Here is a 27954-nt window from a genome sequence, read left to right on the forward strand (position 1 = left end):
TGTTATTTCAGAGAAGATCATTGGTCAGAAGTTTAGGCTTGAAATAATACTTTCATAATGACAAATTATAAATTATATACAAATGCATATGCCAAACATTATTTAAAATATTAAAAAGTAATAAAGTAGCCCATGTTTGATGTTAGTTTTAAGGGATGGAAGAATGACAGGAAATTGATGTTCTGAACTTTTTTCCACAAGAGAAAAAAGACACATGTTGAAACTGCATTATATGGCAGTGTAGATGGACTCCAAAAATAATCTTTCAGCATCTTATGAAAAGTCTACTTTTTCCCAAATAGATTTGATTATTGCATAGTCCCCAGTTATTGCTCTTTTCCCCCAATACCTTTTCCTGCTAGCTATCATTTCATTTTGTTGAAAATCGCCTCTTTAAGCTATACATCCTTTTCAGAGTTACAGAAAACTGTTTGCAAGACTCCAGATTTAGATGTGAAAGCTTCTGTGATAGATGGAACTCTTGAGACAAAAATAATCAATATTTATTCTTTTCACAGATTTGTAAATGAAATGATTTTGTCCATTTCCTTGGCTATTGAATTATTTTTGGATTCTTTGCTTTAGAATAGAAATCTGTAAATAATTTTCTTTTTAAAAAAATGTAAGTTAAACAGGTAAGAGTGCTGAAGAGGGAGCCAAAGAAATCTGAAGTATCTAAAATACCATCTTTACTAAACGTGGATCAGAACCGTGAAAAACAAGAGGTAAATTAAATTTCTGCAGCTGTACTAACATATGAGTGCTGTAATGTAAAGAGAGAGTTGAATGTTAGCCCCAGGGAAGCTACTGGACTTAAACAATCCTATCTTTCTGTTTGATTGTGGTAACGTAATTGTTTGTGAAAAAAGAGGTAGTGATTTCTTTTGAGAGTTAAAACAAAATTACAACTATGCAGCCCTAGCTGTCCCAGGTAGCCAACCAGTGGGGTCGTTTGGAATGGGGTAGGCATCCTTCTGTGCAGATGGAAAGGAGATCCATGAGGTGGTTTTTCCTAACAGGACCCATTCATACACTGTATGCAGAAAATTCTGTAGCCATACATCTATCAGCTTGTAATCTGTTGAATATAAACACTTACATCTCTCTGAAATGGGCTTGGGTCAACCTCGCCATCACATTAACTTGGAAATGTCATAACTAATACCAATGATTTGAACGAATTCTGGATTTAACAAAGCAAAGCTGCTTTCCCATGGACACATCACAGGAAAGCATGACCTAGCAAGGTGTGGGAACAGGTCTCCCCTATTGCATTTAAGATTTTTTTTCCAGATTGGCTGATGATTAGAGATTAATATAACATTTGCATTCTTTAGCCCAGAGTTTCTCAAACTGTGCTCCTTCAGATATTTTGGACTTCAGCTCTCACAATTCCTAAAAGTTGGCAAGCTAGGTGGAATTTCTTGGAGCTGAAGTCCAAAACATCTGGAGGAGCACAGTTTGAGAACATTGCTTTAGCTCATTGCATACAGGTTTTTGTTTTGTTTTGACTTTTGAAGGGAGATAGATTTGTCTGAATGAGAGAGTGAGTTCTGATTTCAGGCTTCCATCAAATAACGTTTTTTTTTCTCAATGTAATATTTAGAACACAGGAAATGCAGGAAATATACAAAACGAATGAAAACAAGCCAAGCTTGCCTGTGTACCAGCATGCATACTGGGAAGATGCAGAAAGTCTGGAATGAGACATTTGATTTTCAAATGACTTTTCAATTAAAAAGTTCCATGGATAACTGCATGCCATGCGTAGATCCTCTAATAAAAGTATTTTGAAATGTGATAGTCACTAAATGGATCGTTTTACATTACAGTGTGATGTGAAATTAAAATATGGGCAGAATTATACGCAAATCTTTCATAACATGGGATAGGGTGGGGAGATTGGCATGACAGCTGTCTTGTGTGTCTGTTAAGCTTGGAAGAAGGACAGAAACAGTACATCACCCGATAATGCAAAAATGCCAGACGTGCTCCTGCACAACTAGATACATAAGCAGTTATGGACATTTTAGAAACTTGACATTATGATGCACATGCACACACAGAGAATCACTGAAATCAGGACACCAGGAGAGCATTCCTGACTCACTCTTTTGCATTGCTACATGCAAAACGTATGTTATAATCCCAGAGTGCCCCTAAACTGTCAAACTCAGTAGGATAGCCTTGAACTTTTCCATTATATGAGGGGGAAAATATTTATTTTTACTAGTACAGTAGAGTCTTGCTTGCCCAACTTTCGCTCATCCAGCATTATATATTATCCAATGCAATCTGCCTCCTGCCCGGATCCACAGCTGTTTCAATACATATTTTGGTGCTAAATTTGTAACTACAATAATTACTACATAACATTACCGTGTATCAAACTGCCTTTTCTGTCGATTTGTTGTAAAACATGATGTTTTGGTGCTTAATTTGTAAAGTTATAAAGTAATATGACATTTAATAGGCTTTTCCTTAATCCCTCTTTATTTTCCAACATTTTCGCTTATCCAGCGTTCTGCCGGCCCATTTATGTTGGATAACCAAGACTATACTGTACTAACAAGGCATTGAGAAAATACAGTGTAGTATCAGCTGTAATGGCTTTTGCTTAAAAGGTAGTTCAGACCTCTCCTAGCAGCAAGCGATGAAGTTGGGAGGGAAAATTAGCAGAAAGGTTCCTGAAAAGACATAAACATCCTGGTTCCTTGAGATAATTTTGAGTCCCAGAAAAAACATCATATCTTCAACAAACCTAGACAATAGTTCAGGGGTGGAAATCATAGAGCTTTCCAGATGTTGCTAAATTGGAACCCTCTGTGTTCCACATTATTAGCTATTCTAGCTAAGGTTGCTTTGACTTACAAGCCCAAGAACATCTGGAGGACTACTTGACTCCCTTACCTGTGCTGGTTCTTAACCAGTTTCCCATTCTTGACCTTGATAGTTCACTAGCGCAAAAGAAGAAAAATATTTTGCTGATTTGCTTAAGTCTTGTGGGGGCTTTTTCTGTCTGGTAGACTATGTGCCATCAGTGTCTTCCCTACCAGAATGCAAATGTGATAAACAGGCATTTTTCCTGCCGACCCTGCTTTCTGGGAACAGAACTCCTGGAGTTTGCTACAGGAAATTGGAGATCTATGAAGGAAATTAGTCAAAGGTGAAATAATCTATATAAAGCCAGAACAAGAGAACTGGATTATTTATAGGGTTCTGCAAGATACATTTTCATAGGTAATACATTTCCCTACATTCAGATTTAGAAAGCAAATGTGTTTTTTTTAAATGGGGCAGGGGGTGAAGATAAAGAGTTAAGAAAAAAATAGTTGCCATTTGGTTTATACAGTACCCGTAAAAGGATTTGATGAGTTTTTACAAGCAATCCACAGCCTAGACAGCGTGGCTTCATTCAGCTCATCATGTAGTTGTCAACCCAGCATGTATTCAAATACAAGCTTCTTAGTAGTATGCAGCATAACACTGTAGAGCACAGCAACAGCATTGATAAAAATAGGGCCTTGTTTGGACATAGAATTCTTCAAGTTGTGGTTTAACACCGACAACCACAACCTGCACATAAAACACTGGATGGAACATCCCACATTTCTATGGATTGCTTTCCTGCAGTACTTGGAGAGAGAATAGTTGACACTCACTGAGAAGGGTCTTTCTAAGGATGCAGATGAGATATCTATCCCTATATAATCTATGGCTGCAAGTTTTGATGTTTTTTTAAAAAAATCTGTCATGAAGAAGTAAGACAATTTTAAATTTGTAAATCTATTATTTCATGTAGCCATATTTTAACCCAAATCTTAATGTAAAAGCAACACTATATGGCCACCCCTCCACAGCAAATAAAGAAATTGTTATTTTTGTTTTACCTGAGATAAGACATCTCTGGACATTTCAGATTGGAAGTTTAAAAGATTCCTAGAGAGAACATTTTAATCAAACCTGTGAATAATCAAATCTGCCAAAGTCAAAACTGCAAATGTGGAGGGATGACTGTATATCAAGGAGAGGGAAGTGGAGTCACTAGGAAAGTCCCACATGATTTCTGTTTCCCATTCTTAGCCAGGATGGTGAAAGAATTAACCCACACATTGCTGGATTGTTTTGCTGCATTTTATCAGAATGGGCTTTCATGGTGCATTTTAATAAAGCATTTTTTATTTGGGTAAAATAAATGAGACTGCCTCTGAATTTGACAGACTTGGGTAAGTCAAGAACATAGGAGGAGCTGTCTCCTGATTAATGGAAGAAGATAAAGAGAGGGTATCTTAAGTCCTATCCTGAGAGCAATCTTACTTTGCCAGTCAGATTGGACTGATGCCAACTGCGGGGAAAAATCTCATTAAGGAGGTATTTATGCTTTCCTTCATTGATTTGTTTGAATGCATTGCATAGTCAACCAGAATATAAGCATTAATGTATTGAACTTGCTATTTAAAAGAAACAAAACTGTATCAGAAATCTAAGGCCCCTTCCACACAGCTGAATAAATCCCACATTATCTGCTTTGAACTGGGATATATGGGAATGTGGATATTCCAGTTCAAAGCAGATATTGTGAGTTATTGTGCCTTGATATTCTGGGTTATATGGCTATGTGGAAGGGCCCTAAGAATAATGTAACCAATGTTTTAACACTGAAAGAATAAAAGAACCAAGGGTATTTCAAAAGGAATGAAATCATACTTGATGGTATACTCTTAAATGTGATAGTGCCTTGCTGACATTCTTAGGTCCAGTTTACATCCATAACAGAATGAAGAGGCGGCGGTATGCGGTAATACAATGTATTACTTCAAGTATGGAAATGAATGTTCTACAAGAAAATATGTATAGGAGCAATGGGAACACTGGGATAAAATCGCCACTCTCCAGTAATCTTTTGAGATTTCCCCCCCTACATTCAGAGATTTTTTAAAAAACAAAAATGGAAGTGCCACCCACTCTTGAGTAATATAAAAAGGTACATTACATGATCACTTTGGAATTCCAGCACCTTGTACATGTTTGGTGCATAAGTAAAAGAGGCCTTCTGGGTATCTATTGCAATTGTGCAGTCATGCAATTGGCAGTTATTCTGCAAACAGAAAGGGTAAAAAGTAAAGGTTTTCCCTGACATTAAGTCCAGTTGTGTCCAACTCTGGGGGTTGGTGCTCATCTCCATTTCTAAGCCAAAGAGCTGGCGTTGTCCATAAACACCTCCAAGGTCATGTGGCTGGCATGACTGCATGGAACACCGTTACCTTCCCACCAGAGCGGTACCTACTCACATTTGCATGTTTTCGAACTGCTAGGTTGGCCGAAGCTGGGGCTAACAGCAGGAGCTCATGCCGCTCCCCAGATTCGAACTTGCAACCTTTTGATCAGCAAGTTCAGCAGCTCAGCGCTTTAACCCACTGTACTTCCAGGGACTCCAGAAAGGGTAGAAAGCAAATAATAGTTGGGATATTATGCATGTGGATTCTGGAAAGGTGAACAGGGCTGGGAGGGGGGCTGTCATTTCTGTCTACATTTTTGTTCCTCCACCAAGATGACCATCAAGAGATCTTTGAAAACTTTTTCCAGTGCATTTTGTCAGTGGGATTTTGTTATTGTGGAAAAAAACATGTCTGCTATATTGCCGGATGTTTGGAAACCATTCTGCCGAAGCAAGTGGGAGTAACTGTGTGAGGCTGACTGTATTATTTTTAACAGTCTGGTTATTAAAGGCCAGCTGGCACATCAAGAATTACAAACCACTTTCTAGCTCAACTGCCCTACTTTTCTTCATATTGGTACATATGTTACATATCCTGCTAAACTGCTTTTATTTTATTTTGCAGGGGATCAGAGAAGCTTACTGATATAAGTTAATCCATCACAAAGTGACTGAATGTTTTTAAAAATCTTTCCATGGTTATCTATATCTATAAATTTCCTACTGGTGTCCAACGGGGAAGCAAAACTCTAAAACCCCTCCACAAAACTCCACCAAAATTGCCATGCCCCAAGGACAACCCACTAGGTACAAACTAATCCAGTCAGAAATCAAAACAACAAAACCACACACAGAAAAAACGGCAAAACAACTGAGCATGCGCACTGGCGCAAAGTCCCCAGCGCGCGCACACATGGCCGAACGGCCAACACACTTCCCTCCCTCCCTCGCCCCGCCCAGCGCGAACACGTCACCACACTTCCCCACGGCACACACACACACAAACAACGCAACTTCCCCCCGCCCCCTTCCCTCCACCCCCTCCTTCATCTTACTCCCCCCACGCTGCCTCCAAGCCCCGCTCCGCATACTCCAAGCCTCGCCGCGCCGCATCCCCACTGGAAAGACACGCCCCCTCCCTTTGCCCCACCCCTTCCCTCCCTGAGACACTCCTGGAAGGAAAGGGGTGGGGCGAAGGGAGGGGGCGTGTCTAACCGGAGAGGGAGGGAGGGAGGGAGGAGGGAAGGAGTGAGTCACGGAGGAAAGGGGTGGGGCGAAGGGAGGGGGCGTGTCTTCAAAGTCGCCCCCTCCCTTCTCCCCACCCTTTCCCTCCCTGAGTCACTCCTTCCCTCCTCCCACCCCCTCCAGAAAGACACGCCCCTCCCTTCGCCCCACCCCTTTCCTTCCAGGAGTCAATCAGGGAGGGAAGGGGTGGGGCAAAGGGAGGGGGCGTGTCTTTCCGGAGGGGGTGGGAGGAGGGAAGGAGTGACTCAGGGAGGGAAGGGGTGGGGAGAAGGGAGGGGGCGACTTTGAAGACACAATGATGGATCCGGACCAAAGCATTCAATACGCCCAAATATCCACACAGATGGAGTTTGAGGGAAATAGACCTTGACATTTGGGAGTTGTAGTCACTGGGATTCAGAGTTCACCAACACTCAAAGAGCATCCTGAACCCCACCAACGACAGAATTGGGGCAAACATGCCACACTGAACCCCCATGACCAACAGAAGATACTCAAGTTTACACACAAGCATAAAGAAGGGGGAGGAAGGAGGGATGCCAGAGAGAGAGAGAGAGAGAGAGAGGGGGGAAAGGAAGGAGTGTGAGAGAGAGAAAGGGGGAAAGAGGGCGAGTGAAGGAAGGAAGAGAGGCCAGGCAGAGACTTCAAAACTCTTACTAAAGGCCACAGTAACGCGTGGCAGGGCACAGCTAGTGCTGAATATTTTCCCTCTCTTCTTACCCCCTAGCAGAGGACAATAAACAGAAGCTGGTATTTATTCATACTATCAATATATACATTGCAGTGTCTTTGAATATAGAACATAACTCTCATTTAGCTGATTACAATATATGGTTTAAAGCCTGTCCTGCACCCATCATGAATAGTAAAAAAGGAAAATTATCATTTGCACTGTAGCAGCTGCTTATTTATTTATTTATTTATTTTGGGCACTTCTACCCCGCCCTTCTCAACCCCCTAGGGAGGACTCAGGGCGGCTTACAACCGGCACAATTCGATGCCAACAATTCAACAGATAAAATACATAACAGCAATAACCACAATAGTTAAAACATTCAATTAATACAATAACAACTAAAAAGCCAATCTAGTGGCCAATGTTCACCAAGTTCTCAAATCCGTAAGTCCATTCAGCATTACCATAGTCCTTTCCAAATTCTGGTCGTCATTACCTTGTCAGTCTGCCAGATTACCCAAAGGCCTGGTCCCATATCCATGTTTTCAGCTTCCTTCCGAAGGAGAGGAGGGATGTTGATGACCTAATTTCCCCGGGGAGTGAGTTCCACAGGTGAGGGGCCACCACTGAGAAGGCCCTGTCCCTGGTCCCTACCACTTGTGATAGAGCCGGGGCTGAGAGCAGGGCCTCCCCAAAAGATCTTAAACTCCGAGGTGGGGCATAGAAGGAGATACGTTCAGACAGGTACATGTCTGAGCAGCAAAAGTAAAGTTTGGAAAAAGAAAAAGAAATGGTTACACAGTTAAAGAAACAGTTCTGTTTAATTTATTCCCCCATTTGCGCAGCACACTCAAATCTCTATCACGATATATATTCTTCCTTGTTAAAGGGCCTGATTACAGCCTTCTCTTCAGCAACCCACTGCGCAGTCAAGCAGGCCTCATCTCAGATCTGCTTTACATGCAGACTTCCTCAGACTGGAAGTTGTTCTTACCTGGAAAACAATTGCCCACTCTACGCCTTTAGTGATTTCAGCTTGGACTGTGGTTAAGAAAGTCAGTGCCTGGTGAGCATCCACTAAATTAGATCAGCCAGGACAGAGAACAAAGCAGGTATGAAGACAAACTATAGAAGTTTATTACAATCTGGCCAGAAGGGATGCATGTACAGAGTCACTGCTCAAAAATGTACATGCACTTCATAGAAAAATACAAAACATTTTATACACTTTTGACAGCTATTCAGACTTCCCATACTTCTTCCTGATTGGCTGAGAAATGGCCTGGCTAGGATCCACAAGGGATTGGCTGTAGGTTTCCTTTTCATCATAGGAGGAGAGGATCTCCCCAATGGGAAGAAGAACAGCTGATGATTGGTTGGTTTAAAGGTCCAGTCCATTGCGGAGACGCTCCCGTGGAGACGCTCCCGTGGAAACGGAAGAAGAAGAAGATGTGGATATAAATATGATTCCTTGATTGATTTAAGCGTCCAGTTCTGAGAAGAAAAGGTACAAGACCCAGAAAACAAAAGGTGGTAGTCTTGGGTGACCAGAGGCTTGGCTGCCTTTCAGAAGGCTAATGTATTCATCTTTGTCTTAGCCTTATCTTCTGTGGAAACTATAAGCCTCCAGTCACATTTAAACAGGTAAACAGTATAAGCACATCCCTGGTGATAAAGGAATAATCTCTTTCATACATACACAAAGGAAATTTTCTTTTGAAGCCTGAGAAATAGCTGGAGGTGCCTCTCTTAATAGTTCAGTCATTTCTGATCTCATAAGTTATGTAAATTGGGAGCATTGGGGGAACAGATTCCTTCACAGTACATTTGATGCAGTTTTATGCATTTTAGAATTGGTACAGTATACAATTAATACAAGTTACACAGGAAATATCATTTAGTACATTTATTAAAGAGTTTTAGTTTTAATATAGTTCAGGGTGCAGTTGCTGCTGGATCCTCCCAGAGCCTCCAGAGGCTTTGGTATCGCAGAATTTTGAAAAAGCAGAGAAGGTTTTAAAAATAAAGGAAAAATATGTCTTGCTTGAAGTGTCATTAATGTCCAAAAATAATTAGGGAGGGGGGTGCTGTGACTCAACAACAAGCCAGATGGACCAGCAGTATGGTTTGGCATAAAGATTTATATTCATTATATGGACAAAGCCAGGAGTCAGTATAGAATCAATAGACACCAAACTGGAAAGGATTAATTGATTAACAGGGAACATGATGTTTTCTCTTGAGACTTCCTTGCAGAGCTTGGAAAGCTTTTTTCTTTTTTTTTACTACAGCTCACAGTAATATTTTTAAATCCTTGGGTGTTCAGTGCCTATGTTTTTCAGCCCCCTTTTAATGGTGTTCAGTGCCTGTTTAGACTTGTTCAGTCTCTTTTTAAGGGTGTCCAGTGCCTGTTTAGAGTTGTTCAGTCTCTTTTTGCATATTTTGTGCCTCTTTAAGGGTATTCAATGCCTGTTTAGAGTTGTTTAGTCCTCTTTTACAGGTGCTCAGTGCTTGTTTAGAGTTTTTCAGTACCTTTTTAGCATATGTAGTGATTCTTTGTACAGGAAAATCTTGATTTAAATGTCCCGTAATCCAATGACACTCCTCCAGAGCTAAGTTATGCAACTTCAAGCATAAGCACAAATGGAAACAAGAATTGCTGGCCCATCAGGAAGTTGGGAGGGAGAGGATTGGAATGTTTGTTGCCTTCAGCTGTAGGGCCAGATCCTGAGTTCAGCTCTCCAAAGGAACTTTGGATTGCTTCCTCACCGTAGGCTCACTCAGCTAGGAGATCTAGGTGAAGAGCTTCCAGACTCTTAAGGGTGAGACAGTTTCAGTGTCACTGTGTAATGCTAGGAAGTCACACGTGTTTTCTTTATACTGTAAATTGAAAAATAGCATGCAAATAAAGAGATTTTTAAGGGCCAGTATTTTAAACACATTGTATTGCTTTTTAAATGTATTTTTTATCTAGTGTATACAAGCATTATAGAGAAAGACAGGCATTCATAATAGACCCAAAGCTACTATCAGGAATGTAAGTAGACAAGCGTGTGTATGAAAAACTTTTTTCAAAACATTGTTAATTTGGGGATTTTACTATATCTATTGTCTGTATGTTGCTTCATTTCTTATTTAGTGTACTCAAGCGTTATAGATAAGCTTGGCATAACACCTGAAGAAGGTAGAGTGAAACAAGGGGAACAACCCGGGAGACCTTGTTGTGTTGCTGTCTCTGGCATTATGAGTTAATGAAGAATCTCCTTTAATATAGAAGTCATTCTTTTAAAAGCTGAAGTGTTGCTGTTCCTGGCGCTACAAGTTAATGAAGAATCTACTTCAATATAGAAGTCGCTATTTTGGAAGCTGATTTTTTTTACTACCACTGGTATTGGTCTCAAGACCTTTTGCAGCTCCATGAGTTATTAGGACTGGTTGTTTCTATATGCTTTTGTTCATGTCTGTTACTTATTTTGTGAATAGTACATCCTTAGTTGAATTATGAGAATTGTACTTCTACTACTGTGAATTTTGAATGACTCGCAAAATTCTGTCTCAGAATAGGTTACTTCATGCTGTATTACTATGTTAAACAGCATGAAGTAACCTATTCTGAGACAGAATTTTGCGAGTCATGTATATACATTGTTGTTTTGTTGGTTGTTGCCATAGATATCTGTGCATTACGCACTGGCATCTAATGACGGCCAATTGTAAGTCATCCTGAGTCCCCCTTCGGGGGTTGAGAAGGACAAGATACAAATGCTCAAATAAATAAATAAATAAATAAATAAATAAGCAGCTGATGAAACACAATGACAATGTAGTATACCAGCATATCCTTTGCTATCTTTCTTATTGATGCTTGGTGACTAGAAATGATTATAAAGATAACTATAGCAAAGCCTATTCAGTTCTTTTCGTCTGGTGTACAGTTTTGTTGCATCTGCTTTTAAAGTTTACAGCGGGTCTGAATAGGAGTGAATTATGCTGAGAAGCACTGGGCTGGTAAGCATTAATTATAATGAATAAGAATGTCTCAGATTCAGTATGAATACAGCAAATAGGCAATTCCAAATGCAGTCAATGACTCAAATATGATGGTATGCAGGGGTAAGGGAATACTTTACAAATATGAACATAACTCTCCTAGGAGAGGGGAGGTATTGGTGGTGGCGACAATGAGGGACAGAAGATAGAATACATGCTGTCTCTTCCATCTTATCAATGGCATGGATTGTTATCTCTTGGCAGTTGCGTGAGGGATCAGTCATGCTTGCCATGCCTCTAATTAAGAATCCAGAATCTGCCCATAAAACTCATGCAAGTCTTGTATAGGGATCTAATTTTGAAAAAGAATTAACCAGCTAGAAGAGAGAACTTGGGAGCCAAAAGACTACTGGACACAGACCTAATTTCTTTGTTTCTTATATGCTGAACTGTACAAATTTGGATGAGCTGAAATTATACCAATCATATAATTATCTAGCTACAACTAATGGGATTCGGAGGAGGGGCTTGGATCACTGGTGCCCAGCTACTAATTAACATTAAGAATCCATTTTTGTTATAAATTTTGAAGACTCTGGACTTGTGTGAGAAGCCCTAGTTCAGAACAATGTGGCCATTCATTATTTTAGACTTCTTTGAGGAATTTATCAGAAAACCAAACCAAAAGAATCTATTGTCAGTAGTTAAATTACAGAATTTGGGACAAAGGAGGCTGCTGAACAACACAAGCAGTTATTACAAAGATGCAATTAAATTATAAGCCGTCTATGAGTCAGAGTGTCAAAATTGCCACATGGAGCTAAGGGAGCTGGGAATAGCAGAATGCCTAAATGGGGATTCTTGATTAATTTGTTCATTTTTGCTATGGATATATAGTGAAAATCACTAACACAGACCATCCCAGCCCATCTCACATTATGCATCAAATGAATATTTCAATGTACAGAATGAAAGAATAGCCCCACTAGTTATGGTGATATCTTATAAGTAGATGACATTTTCCGTTTGAATATACATAAACAAAAAAAATATCCATGTTTACAGTGTACTATTAAATCCTATAACATATTTTTAATAAAAACAAATAGAAGTTGTTCCTTAGGAAATGTCATTAAACAATGAAATGTACCTCTATATCTGATATTGTAAAGTCATGTAGGAGTTTGGATGTAAAGCATGATGAGGTGAACCTACACTGTAGAATTAAATTGCCATGGCTCATAGTTATGGGATTATGGAAGTTGTAGTTTTAAAACATCTTTAGTCTTTTCTACCCAAGAGTGCTGGTTCCTCATCCAACAACAGATTACAGGCTTCCATTGCATTAAGCCATACTAGTTAAAGTGGCATCAAAATGCACGACTGCTAAAGTTCAGCTGCATCCTGGATGTGTGAATGGAGGGGGAGTTTTGGTTAAACAGTAGCAGAGTCTCTCGCTTCCAATGCCATATGATGGACCTGGACCTATTTATTGCCAGTGGTGCTCATGGCAGACTAACCCATCCAACCACTTAATCTTTCTATTCTAATATTTGCTAAGCCAGTACAAAAGCGAGCTAGATTGAGTGTATGATTAAATATGTCAGCTCAGTGGTCGTAAAAATATTATGCTATACTAATGTTGTAGAAACAATGACTTATCACCACAAGCAGGAATACTAGAATGTCAGATAAGCCACAAAAGGCCTTGACCAGAACAAATGAGCACACGGGCCTTTTCTCTTGAGTAAAAATGTTTAGCTTTCTAGTTTCCTGGTCACAGTCTTAATAGATAGTAGTAATAGATATTACATTCTTATGTTAGATTTTTAATACATAAGGTACAACAAGAATATTGCACCACACTTGGAGGCTCTCAGATAATGTAATGGCAGGAATTCATAGTTGGGGGTCTTGTCGTTATTGAGCCATGCCCCCCACCCAACCAAAAGATTGTAAACAGTAAGACTCCTAGCAGGGAATATTATTGTTTTATTTATTTTAAAAACATTTTCTGCTCTTCTAAAGTTCTGCAATGTCGAAGCTGCTGCAGGTTCCAGCAGGACCCAGCAGCAATTGTTCCCTGAACTCTATCAAAGTTAAACTCTTTAATAAATGTACAAAATTGATACCTTTTGTGTAACTTGTATTGCTTTTGTGGTGTATCAATTTCTAAATGTATAAACTTGTATCAAATGTATCCTGAAGGCATCTGCTGTCCCTGTGCCCCCTGTTTGCATAAGCTCCTGGGAACTGAGACTGCTATTAACAAAGGTCTTTTTAGCGATCTCTGAAGCCAGATAAAATCAAAGCCTTTGTGTATGTATGTGTGTGTGTTTGTGAAACAGATGATCCTTTTTGTCAACTAGATGAACCTAAGATGTATTCCTGTTTAATCAGGAACTGGAGGCTTATCATTCCTATGAAAGAGAAGGCTAAACAAATATTAATAATTAGTCTTCTGAATAGACAGCCAAACCCTGATTATTTGGGGTTGTCACCCTTTGTCTTTTGAATCTTGCAGATTTGTCTTCATGGAACTGGACATTTAGGTTAATCAAAGAATCACCTGCATATCCACGTCATCAATTTCCCCAAATTTGTGCCCTCCCAGGTGGTGCCTCTGCAATTGACTGGATCTTCAAACTAACCAATCACCAGCTGTTCTTCTCCCCACCACAGGGATCTCTTCCTTCTGTCTGTGACATCAAGAGAAACTTCTGACTAATCCCTGTGTGAATCCTAGCCGGCATGGTGGTTTCTTGGCCAGTATGGGGGAGGCATGGGAAGCCTGAATAGCTGTGAGAACTGCATAAAATGTCTTGTGTTTTTCTGTGATATCATGCTTGTACATTTTGAAGCACTTTGCTGTTACTTGCATCCCTTTTTGCCAAACAGAATAAGCCTCTGTAGCTTTGTTTTCAAGCCAGAGTGCTTGTTCTCTGTCCTGGCTGATCCAGTTTAGTGGAAGCACACTGGACATGGATCTCTTTATCTGTGGTCCTAGCTGAAATCACTACATTCTTATGCTGTGGTGTATTTGTCTTTATTACAAATTCAGACCTGTAAATTTCATTTTTGCTAATAAAATTTCAGTTGATGTCACTGTGATCAAATACAACTCAGTGGGCTTGATTCTCTTCTTTTCCTGGAATCTGCTCTTTCAGCTCAACTTCTGGGAAGACAGGGCTGTATAACTTGGGATTTGGATGGAGTAGATTTTCAGGGTGCAAAACAACAACAACAACAACAACAACAATAAACCTCAATGCATATGTTATATGCTTGATTTTCCAGACATTATTACCTTTCAGTTGTCTCTTGGTAATATCAAACCGTCACAATAGTAAATTTATTGTGGGATAAAATATCTACAAGATGCAGTTCTTAAATTAAGTCTCCCTCATCTTTGCTATGCTTGTGTACACATAAGCATGCAGTATATATGTTATATAATTTACAATAGCATCAGGAAATATAACTTAAGGAGTGATGTAATTGTGCATTCGAGTGTTATATTTGAGAGCTGGCACAGGATTTCACTCCACCAAATCTCCTTGTTGAGTGGTGTTAAACCTTTCTGTAATGTGTCATTTGTTAAGGATTCACTTTGAAAGGAAAGGCTTTTCAAATGTGGCAACTATATTTTGAAACCACGGACCCACCCCATTCCAGACTTCCAGCATACTCCAGCATCTAATCATACCTCCAAAGAATGCTGTTTGATCATTCTGAGGTGTGCCTTATTTCCCAAGCTGGTGTCCTCATTACCTGTACTTGGGTTCATTGCTCATCCCGCTGAAGACTCAAGTTGTAGACATTTCCTGTGTCCTGAATAGGGCTGGCAAGTATACTGTCCGAAAAGCATGGTGCTCCCCATTACTTACATTCCAAAGAACACAAAGTCCTCACCAGCAAAATCCAAGCTTGTAACATGAACACAGAACTTCTTTAAGGATACTTGATTCCTGATTGAGGGTTACAACACATTATATGCCTTTCCCTCTGAAATGCCTGCACAATTCTCATTGTATATTTTGATGTTTGTGAACATCCCATCTCTTAATTTTGCCTTCTTGTCTGCTGCTTTGCTTTATGTCAATGTAGGTCTTTACAAGAGAGCCAATGTGGTATAGTAGTTTGAGTTTTGTTCTAGATCTGGGTTTGAATTCCTGCCAGTCATGGAACTCCACTTGGGCAAGTCACCCTCTCTCAGCCTAAGAGGGAGGCAACAACAAATCTCTCCTGAATAAATTTTGCCACGAAAGCTCTATATGAAATTCCCACTATAAGTCAGATTTCATTTGATGATACATAATAATAAGCTTCTTCACAATGCTATGCTATCCAAAAATCTCTGTCCTGAAGCTGTAACAATATAGACCCAAGGAACTGTACTCATTGGAGTCCTGCTGCGTCAGGGCAAATTCTGCAATTGTTTAGTTTTCAAAATTCTGTTGGCACAGTGTGTTTGATTATAGCTTATGTGTTCTATACTGCTTTAACTGGATGGTTTTCCTTTCCTTCTGAATGAGATAAAGGGCTCACTAAAACAAGACTGGGGACTTTGTCAGCATACCCAATGGCGAAGGCCAGCCTACAAGGCAGTATGAAATGCTGACAGAGTAGGGTGGAATTCAAGCAACTTCTGAAATCTTGTATTCCAGGTCCTTGTAGAGAAAGACATTTGAAGAAATAAATTAGAAGTCTATGAAAGCTTATGCTACCAACTTCTTTCTCTCAGTCTCAAAGGTGCTGCAAGATCCCTTTTTATACTGATATTCCACACCAACACTGCTGTGTCTTTAAATTCTATCCCACATATATTTGTGGTTTCAAAAGTTAAAACATTGATTGACAGTCTTCTACATTTTGATTTATTTATTTATTTACCACATTTCTATCCCGTCTTTCTCCATCCTAGAGGGGACTCAAGGTGGCTTACACTTAGGCAGCTATTTGATGACTTCAAAAACAATGTACAATGAAAATAAGCCTTTAAGATAGAATTATAAAATACATAAAACATTTAAAACATATTAAAATACCTTCACTGTTAACCATGTATCCAAAGTCATAATCTGGGCTGTTCCAATAGCCATTGCACATAATTTCATATTTATCTATTGCACAAGCTTTTCAAAGGCTTGACCAAAAAGCCACCTTTTCACTTTCTTACGGAAGGTCAGGAGGGAAGGGGGTGATCTAATATCCCTAGGGAGGGAATTCCACAACCAAGGGACGACCATTGAGAAGGCCCTGCCTCTCGTCCCCGCCAGTTGCACCTGCAAAGGAGGCAGGACCAAGAGCAGTGCTTCCCCAGACGATCTTAAGCTCTGAGATGGTTGATAGGGAGAGATCCACTAAGATAAGCTGGGCTGGAACCGTTTTGAGCTTTATAGGCTTGTTTATTTATTTGATATATCAGAAGCAAACTAAGAGTACAGTTGAAAATGTATTTAAAAACACAAAGTTTAAAAACTTGGCATTATATTAAATGTCCTTTGACCAGAAGCTGGAAACTTGGAGTGCCCCTGGTGTTGCTATAAGGAGGTCCTCCATTGTGCATGTGGCAGGGCTCAGACTGCATTGTAATAGGTGGTCTGTGGTTTGCTCTTCTCCACACTTGCATGTTGTGGCCTCCACTTTGTGGTCCCATTTCTTAAGGTTGGCTCTGCATCTCATGGCGCCAGAACACAGTCTGTTCAGCGCCTTCCAAGTCCCCTAGTCTTCTGTGTGGCCAGGGGGTTATTTCTCACTTGGTATCAGCCATGACTTCAACTTCCATGATTTTATCGGCTAAAGCCAGCACTTTGAATTGTTGTTTTATTCACTTTGCAATCAAGGTTTTTCTGATTCATAGCTCAGTTTCTTAGGCAGTATATAACACTCTTGTAATATACAAAAGTACCTCAAAATGCCACATTCTAAGATTCTCATTCCTCAATCTATGACACAGTGATTATAATATCGGCCTGTCTTGCAGGCTTGCTTTGTGATTTTTTGTGATTATTTTCATATAACCCTTTGAACACTTAAAAGTTCAAAATGTTATGATTATACAGTAAAGCATTATATAAGCGGGTGAAGAGTTTCTGCTTGCCTGATTTTATTGGACTGTTCACACAGGGTGATCCCAGCTCATAACACCGGATTATCCCTGTGAATCCAGTGCTGGCTTCAGGCAACATGCTTCATTAAACTTACTTGGAAACTGTTGCTACCAAAAGAGAAAAGATATACCCACCATCTATCCTATGGTAACCAAACAGTGATGTGTCATGCATAATTTGTGGTTGTTACAGCACAATATTCCACTTCTCCCTTTTACTAGATCTGTGAGTTAGAATATATTGTTACATGAGGAGGCAAACTATATGCAGACCCACAATAATTACCCTAATTGCACTCCCACCTATTTATAACAGAGAGGCATAGACAATGATGTTTGGCATTACACTGGCTAGAGAACAAAGAGGAACAAGAGTGAACGGGAACTGTTCTTTTTCCTAAATTAAAATATGATTCAACAACTTGGAGATGTTCTTCTATGTGTAAGTAAAGATAAGAAATGTGGTGTTATGCTAGTGTAATGTTACATGTGCTCAAATGACAAATGTTCAGAAGTATACATGCTGTGGGCTGGTAATGAGTGTAATGAGTGGTAATGAGTGTGAGTGCATTATAGTGGCAGTATGGATCCAGCCTGAGACTATGGATGGATTCATCTGGATCCAGATTCCATGTGCTCCCAGCACACTCACATAACCCTCAGTTTAATTGTCATAGACTTTGCCACTCCATTCTTGTCCACTTCCAGTGTTGGGCTCTTAATAGATTACCCCTGCCCACCTACCCCCAAGACTGAAGCCCTTAACCTGTAAATGAGAAGGACGCTACCCACTCCTGCATTACATGGTGTAATTATGATATTAGGAAAGCCTATTCCTCTCTTGCCAATCAAATGGGTTGAAAGGCAATGTTTAATGTTGGAGCTTGGATACTTGGAGCATTTAGTCATGGGTAATGAGTGCAAATGAATGTGATTCCCTTGAACAGTAACACTCTAAGGGCATTTCCAATCCCAGACTATTTCTGATACAGTCCTGGCTCCTCCAAACTGGCCAAAACCCACAGAGTTTTGTGAGAGTCATAATTTTAGGTATCATGGTCACATACATATTCTACCTGATTTCCAAATAATGTTTCTCCTATCCTGTTATTTCTGTGTGAAAGCAACTTTAAAAACCAACTGCATAATTCCCCCACCCCTGCCGCACCTTATGAGCCTCCAAAATAAGCTGAGGTAGATGTTCTCAATTTTTCCCAGCACAAGGGAGACTCCACCCACGTCTGACATCACAGGGAGTCACCAGCCAATGACAGCTCAGATCCTAGCTTGACAATTCCTGAGACAATCAGGGGAGGGAGCAATTTTCTGAATGGCTGCCAGAGGGGATAAAATGCTTTGCACTGTATTATATGTTATGTTGGTTCTTTGACGCGATAACGCTGTTCTGACATCCATCTGACCAGATGAATAAAACTTCTGTTACTGCCTTCAAACTCAGTCCTATTTTTCCTGGCTTTCAAGGTAGGATGGCATGCCAAGCAACAGACCTACACTGTCCCCTTTTGACAGATAGCTGATTTCGTTAATAGTGTAGCATTATGACCATGACAAATATTTAATTTTTATTTAAAAATTAAAGCTATGAATAAATTATTTTATGCTCTAATCAGGGCAAGCTCCCAAGTGCCTTCTTTTAAGAAATTGGCAGCAAGTCTCAACTTCTGTCTCAGGTACTTATATTTCTAACAGTCGGAACAAGCTGTCAGTCTTTTCTGTGTGGGTAGAGAATGCCAAGTCAGATTTCCTTTGCAGTATTTGGAGAGGGGAGAGGGAAGAGAAAGATACCCTGCGCAGGATTTTAATGATTGATCAAGCCGTGTGAGGTATGCCAAATACATATGATTCAATTGCAATACCTAGCATCATATTAGCTCCATGGCAACTGCATGTTTATCCCCATGATCTGTTCAATGTTCAAAAAGCTTCTGCAAATGAATGATCAGGGAACAAAAGTCTGCCTGAGGTCATGCAGTTTATCAGTCAGAGAATTATAGGAGCCAAGCGACTTTTGACAGATTAGCAAAGCACTGGCATTTTAACAATGCACTCAAAATGGAAGCAGCGGAGGCTTATGTATGTACCAGGCCTTGCCAAGACTCAATCCTGGCATCTGTTTTTAGTATCAGAACTTATTCCTGGAATGGCAGGATTAAAAACAAATAAATATGACTCTCCAAGCATGTCCAGAGTGCATTTCTTTCAACTCATTTCAGGGATCAGAGACACGGGTAGGTCGCTAAGACTTTTCAAATGTGACTGGACTGCAATCGACATCATCCCTTACCTTTTACTGCTTTAACTGGGATGTTATGGGCATTGCAGTCGAGTCATCTCTGGAGAGCCAATTCCCTGCCCTTGGATTTTGAGAGAAAAAATTCCAGATCAGAAGTGATTTCAAGATGTGAATCCTAGAATCTTTTTTCTAAAAGTTAAGCACTAGTGATATGCTAGCTTATATACAATGTTCAGTTCAAATGCTGTGTAATGGAAAAATAGGGTAACACAATTAAAACACAGCGAGTTTCCAAAAGTGAAAGCCAGCATGTGGTACTGGATTATGAAACAGTTCCAAGGGTTCTGTAGGATGCCACCAAGTTAAAGTGGTATCAAACTGCTACAATTGTATGATACGGAAACTCCTTACATACTTTCCATTACTCCATGCTATAGGGGCACTTTTCTGAGCCCCTATTATAGGGTCTATAATGCCCTACAGCAGGGGAAGGAGTCTACAATGCTCTCCACATTTTGCAGAGCCAATTTTGTCCTACATCCAGGTGATACTGGCATCTCATGCCACACATTATTTGGCTGAACTTGGACTTTCCTGTGACTTTTTAATGAGCTGTATACTCCTAAATGTCCTCTGCAGCACATACTGGCAGTATGCATTTTTTGGTTACGATTTCTAGTTGTCTCAAATACGCATTATAATGTCAGTGTAGATGAAGCCAAAATAGAAATTGAGAAAAGTTTCACAGTAGAGAAAATCTCACTTGTTTTCAGAGTCTGGATTCTTTTGCCAGAAAACTGTCAAGGTAGCAAAGGCAATGTTTCATCTGCTGCAAGTATGGGTTCTGTGATTTTGGAGATCTCATTGTGATTACCTATGCCATATTTAAAATGATGGGATTAAAACATGCAGTTTATGACAATCTTGCCTTCTAAATCTTGAAATTATCTGCTGTTTTCCTGTTTTACATTTCACCAGGAACTATTTCCAAACATAGTGTTTTAAAATGTTGTTTTGGCTAATTTGTGCAATTTTAGCATTTGCCTCCAATTTCAGAAAGAGTGTACAGTGAATATATACTTAACTTCCACAACTAGACTATCATATTAAGCCAAACTTTTTCTCTGAAGAGTTTAACAAGAGCCTATTAAACTCTGTATATATTTATCCATTCTGTCTAACCCACTTCTTCAGCAATGATTCACTCTCCTTCCTTCCCTCCCTTTATGCATGCGTAAGAGAGAAAGTATTTTCATGATTCAATATAGGAATCTTAATTATTTTGAACTAGCTGTGATTAACTTTAAACCACCGCCTGTCACTTGTAAGGAAAAGGGAAAGAGGCATTATAAGATTGCAATCAAGTGATGTCAAGGGCATGACATTCTTTGATTTCCATAAAGGCGGGCAGCTGCCAGATTCATTCCTAGATTATAATTACATGGTATGTTGCATTGGCACATCAGAAGAGAGCTATCCCTTTTTTTCCTTTTAACCATCCTGAAATGCAATATTATCTAGTACCAGGCATATAGGAATCTAAAACTACCACAAATCACATTTTACCATGAATGCAGTCAAGATTACTAAGAAAGATTATCTCTTGCCTGATTATCTTCCCCTAACCCCAAGGGGGTGTATCTTATTTTATTTTTGGTTGGATTTCTTGGAAGTGTACCAAGAGATTTTGGTTATTAGTAGCCGTTTGAAAGGTTTGTAAGCATCACAAAAAAAACAAAATTTCCATCCCATAAAAACATTTCCTTCCAGGTTTGATACAGCAGCGTGCCATTTTGAGCAAAGCTGTGGCAAAGATTTACTTTTTTTGAACCACCATAACATATTTTTACTGCTGACATACATTTCATGATGCTTCAGGCTCAGGGGATAAAATACTGGGTTTTTGTTTTTTTAAAAGTAAGGGCCAGAGTCAATCACCTCTTGGTGGTCATTCTAGAGAAATATAATTGGGGAACATTTGATTAGAAAATTCTAATGATCTCCTCCCATGTGTTTAGCTGCTTAAATTACCTTTATAATTAAACAATAGCTAACCACAATCTACTTTCCATGATGTGATAGCTGGAATATCAGAATTTGATGTATGATCTGCCCAAAAGTGTTCACATAAATTTCCTAAATATTTAATCAGCACTTTAAAAATAATGGGAGAGAATATAAATCAGAGTTCCAGTCTAGGTAGCACATCCATTTAAACTGTCTAGAATTTGTCTGCAGGACTAGGCTGAGTATTTGCTGTATTCCTTCTATTTCAAGAACGTATTAAGAACATTTCTGTTAATCTCATGTCCAAACCTAGGCAGCTAAGTTTTCTCCCTGTTAATTTTGCAAAGCTGCGATTTACTAAATTCGTTGACAAGTTCTTATCAATTAGGCAAAGAGGTTTTTTCTTTTTCTTTTCACAAATGTGGAAACCTGATTGCATAGAACAGTTAGGGGGATAAAGCTTGCTGCACCCTGGCAGTGATCCAGACTGTCTTGTCATATGAACGTAAACTTCTCCAGAAAGCAGAAAACTGGTTCTGCTTGCTTGTTGTTCACTTTTATGATTGGATGATGCTTTATGATATCATGCATAATATTCCCTAGAACACGTCTATGTGATTATAAAATTTGACTTCTCACACATTTCCAGAGTAAATGGAAGCTTTCCTCCAGAACTTTTGTTATCTTTTTCGAAGCATGAATTATTGTTGTAATATAAAATGACAAAAGGGCAACACACATACTTTGCTTAGGAGATCCCTTGTAGCCTGAGGATGATGGTCCTCCAAGTCTGGTGTCTTGGCGGTGGGTCCATAGGTGGCTGTGGCCGTGGCTGTTCTTGATCCGCATGTTCTCCCACAGTGAGGACACCAGTTTCCAGGTGCAACGTTTCTCCCTTTCGCCCTCCATTTGTACCTCTTCGAATTCTCCAACACTACAACATACATACACACATATAAATGCAATATGAAGCAATCTCAAACATACAAACAAACTCTTGTCATTTAAATATGTGAAGTGCACTTTCAAATATGGATTTGGAGGAGAGGAATTGTCAAGGGTGGCACCCACATTTGATTGCTGGCAATGAGTCTTGGAGACCAGAGTTTTGAATCCGTGTTTGGCCATGAAAGCCCATTGGGTGACCTTGGGCAAGTCACCCATTCTCAGCCACAGAAAGCTCTGTGTTAGGTTTGTCTTAGGGTCACGATAAATTAGGAACACAGCAACAATAACAAATGTACACCGGGCAACAACAGAGGGAAGTTAGGAGTGCCAGTGAAGATAATCACAGCAGCTTGTCCAAAATAAATAAACCAAAGAGTGTTAGCTAAAATAATAGTTTTTAATTAATTCATGATTTTATCAACTTGCTATAGAGTCACATCTTATTGGTTGGTTTGATGGGACTATAGTTTGAAAGGTAGCTCAGGAATTAATACTATGAATTAACCTTTCTTAATCTGCCCCTCCAGATATGGGATTACACTATGTAACAAAATTAGAAAAAAAATCTGTTTCTGGCTTGAGAGCATTATTTCCTGTTTAATTGTACAGTACTTACTTTGAAAGTAGTTTCTATACTCCAGAAACTTCATTTTTGTGGATCCCACAAACTGTGTTGAATTGGTTGAGACTCTGAGATATTCATTGAAAAACTATAGCAAAATGTGCTGCTGGATGTCCCACAAAAACAAAGTTTTTGTAGTTTAATAAACTTTTCCCACATCTTTTAATGACAGAACCAATTAGGAAATGGCATTTGTAATAAAATCGTGATACATAGTGTTACAATGCTCCATTGTAATGTGTATATGCATAGCTGTCTATTACCTGTTCAGATTGTGTTATGTACTTAATAAAAATACTTTAAAAAAAACCATAGTGTTCTAACTCTTTATAGCAATTGGTTGCCTGAAGATGGCATGGGTTGTCCAACATCTATATATATAAATTTGTTAGGGGCATCCAACGAGGAAACAAAACTCAAAAACCCCCCAACGAAACTTAACCAAAATTCCCATACCCATAACACAACCCACAAGGTACAAACATATCTACTCAAAATGAAAAACAACACAACAACACACTCACAAAACGGCAAAACAACAAAACTCAAAAATCCCCCAACGAAACTTAACCAAAATCCCCGTGCCCATAACACAACCCACAAGGTACAAACATATCTACTCAAAATGAAAAACAACACAGCAACACACTCACAAAACGGCAAAAGAACAAAACTAAAAAAAAAAAACCCAACGAAACTTAACCAAAATTCCCATGCCCATAACACAACCCACAAGGTACAAACATATCTACTCAAAATGAAAAACAACACAACACACTCACAAAACGGCAAAACAACTGAGCATGCGCATTGGCGCCCAGCCGCAAGTTCCATCGCGCGCGCACATGGCCTTCCGGCCAACGTTCCCTCTGCGGAAACCATGCCCACTCCAAGCCCCGCCGTGCCGCTTCCCGCACACACACCCCCCCTGCCGCACACACACACACACGCAACCCCACGCTCCATCACTCCCCCCGCCGCCGCACACACACACGCAACCCCACGCTCCATCACTCCCACCGCCGCACACACACATGCAACCCCACTCCCCCCGCCGTCGCACACACACACGCAACCCCACGCTCCATCACTCCCCCACCCCCAATCTTACCTCCTTTTACTTCAGGCCACCTCCAAACCCAACCCCGCCCCTTCCCGCCCTGTCAAAATCTAGGAAAGACAGGAAGGAAGGAAAGAAGGAAGAAAGAGAAAGGGAGGTAAAGAAAAAGGGGGAAGGAAGGAAAGTTAGAGGAAGAAGAAAAGGAAAGAAAAGGAAAGATGGAAGGAAAGAAAAGAGAGACAGCAGAAGAGAAAGAAAAAGGGGGAAGGAAGGAAAGAGGTAGAGAAGGAAGAAATGAGAGACAGAGGGAGGGAAAGAAAAAGGGGGAAGGAAGGAAAGAGATAGAGAAAGAAGAGGAGAAGGAAAGATGGGAAGGAAGGAAGGAAGGAAGGAAGGAGGGAGGGAGGGAGGGAAAGGAGAGAAAGAGGGAAGATTGGCCACAGCAACACATGGCGGGTAAAGGTTGTTATTTCTATTATTATTATGCTATTGTTCCTCTGAGACCCTTTTAGGGGGAATGGGAGAGGTGTCAGGTCCCAGAGGCAATGCATTGCATTATTGTTATTGTTATGATGGTGGTGAAATAAAAGGAAATAAAAAGTGAAAGAAGGAAGCAAACAGGGAGGGAAGAAAGGCAAAGGAAGGAAGGGGGAGGGAATGAAGGAAAGAGAGAAGGATGAAACTAAGTAGTGAAAGAAGGAAAGAAAGAAAGAGGTAGAGAAGGAAGAAAGGAGAGAAAGGGGGAGGAAAAGGGGGAAGGAATAGGTAGGGACCTCTCTTTCATAATAGTCCAGATATCTACCTCAACTTTGATAAGTTTTACTATAGGCCACAGCAACGCGTGGCAGGGCACAGCTAGTACTTACCTAAAGCAATTAGCATTTCTTTGATTGGTCAGTACCAAGGCTTCAACTTATATATCAAACTCAATAAAGAAATAGGTGTATTGATTGGAATTTCTAAGGGAATCAAATTTTATCTTAGTTTTGGTACTTATGTAATACAATATTATTTATTTATTTATATTTTATATGCTAGTGTTTTAATTGTATTTTATGTTGTTGTGGGCATTGAATTATGCCGACTGTATACCGCCTTGAGTCGCCTCTGGGCTGAGAAAGGCGGTATATAAATACGGTAAATAAATAATTAATAAATAATACAATATCCCAAAAAGTTTGCATTTACCCATTCATTGAACTGATGAACTTGAACTCCTAACAGAAGAAGACAAATATGTTTGAATATATATTGCTGAAGGCTGGTGGGATGAGTTTCACAACTGAAATGTTGTAATAGGTGGGTATGACTGATTTCAAACAAAGCAAACAAGAAAGTATACAAAATTGCATTATGTATCAATGATGTGTACACATCTAGAAGATACATGACTTTAAAAACGGAAGGCAGCATTTGGGTTTAAAACTATAGAAGAGAGGGAAACAAAACTGACATCACTGTTTGGATTTACCATAGACACCCAAGCCAAACTGAAAACTTATATGGTGCCTTTCTACAATGGATGGCCCTCTTCACTTTACTTTGGACAACTAGCACAGTCTCAACAGACTACTTGGGAGTGCTATCATCAACTACCTGAACATTACCTTTAATCTCGTGCAATGCCTGGAAGATCTATTGCCAGAGTCACAATTTAGACTTCCACAACAGTGTACCTATGTTTAAAAAACTGTGGCATTAATATTGCTGTATTAATAGTGCATTTGAAGAAATGGAACTGATAACCACAAAGCTCATGCTGAAATGAGTTGGGTATTTATTTTATTTATTTATTTATTTGGTACACTTGTATACCGCTAATATCTCAGCCTATACGGCGACTCATTGCGGTTTACAGCATATTTAAAACTACAATATTCCAATTTAAAATGTAAAATTAAAATATAAAAATACATACATATACATACATAGTATTGGGCCACCAATACAGACCAGAACATCTCATAATTAAAGTCACAATCCAATTCGTTGTCCGAGATTGCTAATCCATGATCAAAACATCATCACGTCAGGTTATCTTCCATACTACACATTTACAGCACTTTGATACGTTAACTGTGTCATATGGAATCATGGGGTTTGAAGATTTGTGAGGTAGAACTATTTAGGATTTCTTGTTCCTAATTCAGTGATTTATTTCTTTCCAATACAACTAAACTTCTTTGGGAGGACCAACAAAGATGGTGCAGCAGTTTGAGCGCTGGGGACTGATTTTCAAATCTCCATTTGGCTGTGGGGACCTATATACATGATAGCCATGTATAAATATGTGAGAGGAAGTCACAGGGAGGAGGAAGCAGGCTTGTTTTCTGCTGCCCTGGAGACTAGGATATGGAACAATGGCTTCAAACTACAAGAAAGGAGATTCCATCTGAACATTAGGAAGAACTTCCTGACTGTGAGAGCCGTTCAGCAGTGGAACTCTCTGCCCCAGAGTGTGGTGGAGGCTCCTTCTTTGGAAGCTTTTAAAAGAGGCTGGATGGCCATCTGTTGGGGGTGCTTTGCATGCAAATTTCCTGCTTCTTGGCAGGGGATTGGACTGGATGGCCCAGGAGGTCTCTTCCAACTCTATGATTCTACTGGCTGTCTTTTGGGGCAAGCCACACTCTCTCAGCCTCATGGGAACGGCATCAGCAAACCTTTCTGACTAAATCTTGCCAAGAAGGAACCTATGATAGGCTCGCCTTAGGATAGTCATCAATCCGAAAGCACACAACAACAAACATTTTGGAGAACGCCCTCCATTTCTCCCAAAAAATGCAAAATACTGGCTCAATGACAACTTTATTTTTGTATTGTCGAAGGCTTTCATGGCCTGAATCCCTGGGTTGCTGAGTTTTCTGGACTATATGGCCATGTTCCAGAAGCATTCTCTCCTGACGTTTCGCCCGCATCTATGGCTTGTGAGGTGTGTTGGAAACTCGGCAAGTGGAGTTTATATATCTGTGGAATGTCTCCATCTCCCCGAATGGACTTGGGGCGGCTTACACAGAACACCAAAACAATCCATTAAAACAGGGATCCACAAACTTTTTAAACAGAGGGCCAGGTCATAGTCCCTCAAACTGTTGGAGGGCCGGATTATAATTTGGAAAAAAAAAAGAATGAAATCCTATGCACACTACACGTATCATATTTGTAGTGCAAAAATACTTTAGAACAATACAATAATTAAAATGAAGAACAATTTTAACAAATATAAACTTATTAGTATTTCATTGGGAAGTGTGGGCCTGCTTTTTGGCTGATGAGTTAGGATTGTTGTTGTTGTTTTGTGCTTTCAAGTTGTTTCAGACTTAGGTTGACCCTGAGTGAGGGCCGGGTCAATGACCTTGGAGGGCCGTATTTGGCCCCCGGGCCTTAGTTTGAGGACCCCTGCATTAAAACAAAAAACACGCTTAAAATAAAGCATAGCAAAGCATAGCAATCAAATAAAATACAATTAAATAAAACAAGGGTATAAAACAGCAACATTAAAATCCAGTCATGCAATACACAACCAAAACCAATAACCAGAACACTAAGATGGGCATGATCAGGGTATAAAGCGGACTTGAGATGGTGCAAAACAGCGCAGGATAGGGCCGGGCGATTGGAAGAAGGGCAGAGAACAGAGTATAGGGACAGAATGAGACCAGAGGTTGACGCACATGCGCACAGTGGACTCTGACCCTGCAAAGACGGCGGCGGAGCGCTATCCGAGGTTGGCGCGCATGCGCATATTGGAACGGAGGCCGGCTTTCTCACGATGACGGCGGAGGGTGGGGCTCCGTACGCATGCGCACACCCTCCTCAGGGGTG

At 40.0% G+C, this 27954-nt stretch overlaps 1 protein-coding gene and 1 long non-coding RNA gene across 2 annotated transcripts in view; one reads left to right on the forward strand and one right to left on the reverse strand.

Moving 5' to 3' along the window:
* PPP2CA (protein phosphatase 2 catalytic subunit alpha) overlaps positions 1–27954 on the forward strand; it is a 66327-nt gene that overhangs the window by 20359 nt on the left and 18014 nt on the right. The window contains exon 11 of the mRNA XM_060765280.2: positions 628–725. Coding sequence (XP_060621263.2) covers positions 628–725 — 98 coding nt within the window. The remainder of the gene's footprint in view (positions 1–627; positions 726–27954) is intronic.
* On the reverse strand, positions 9953–27928 carry LOC132768884 (uncharacterized). The gene is made up of 3 exons (XR_009630767.2): positions 27804–27928; positions 22246–22436; positions 9953–10019 (listed from the first exon to the last, which is right to left on the reverse strand). It is a non-coding gene; the product is annotated as an uncharacterized lncRNA (long non-coding RNA).

The sequence above is a fragment of the Anolis sagrei genome, chromosome 2 (genome assembly GCF_037176765.1).
Source record: "Anolis sagrei isolate rAnoSag1 chromosome 2, rAnoSag1.mat, whole genome shotgun sequence".
Classification (NCBI taxonomy): Eukaryota; Metazoa; Chordata; class Lepidosauria; order Squamata; family Dactyloidae; genus Anolis; species Anolis sagrei.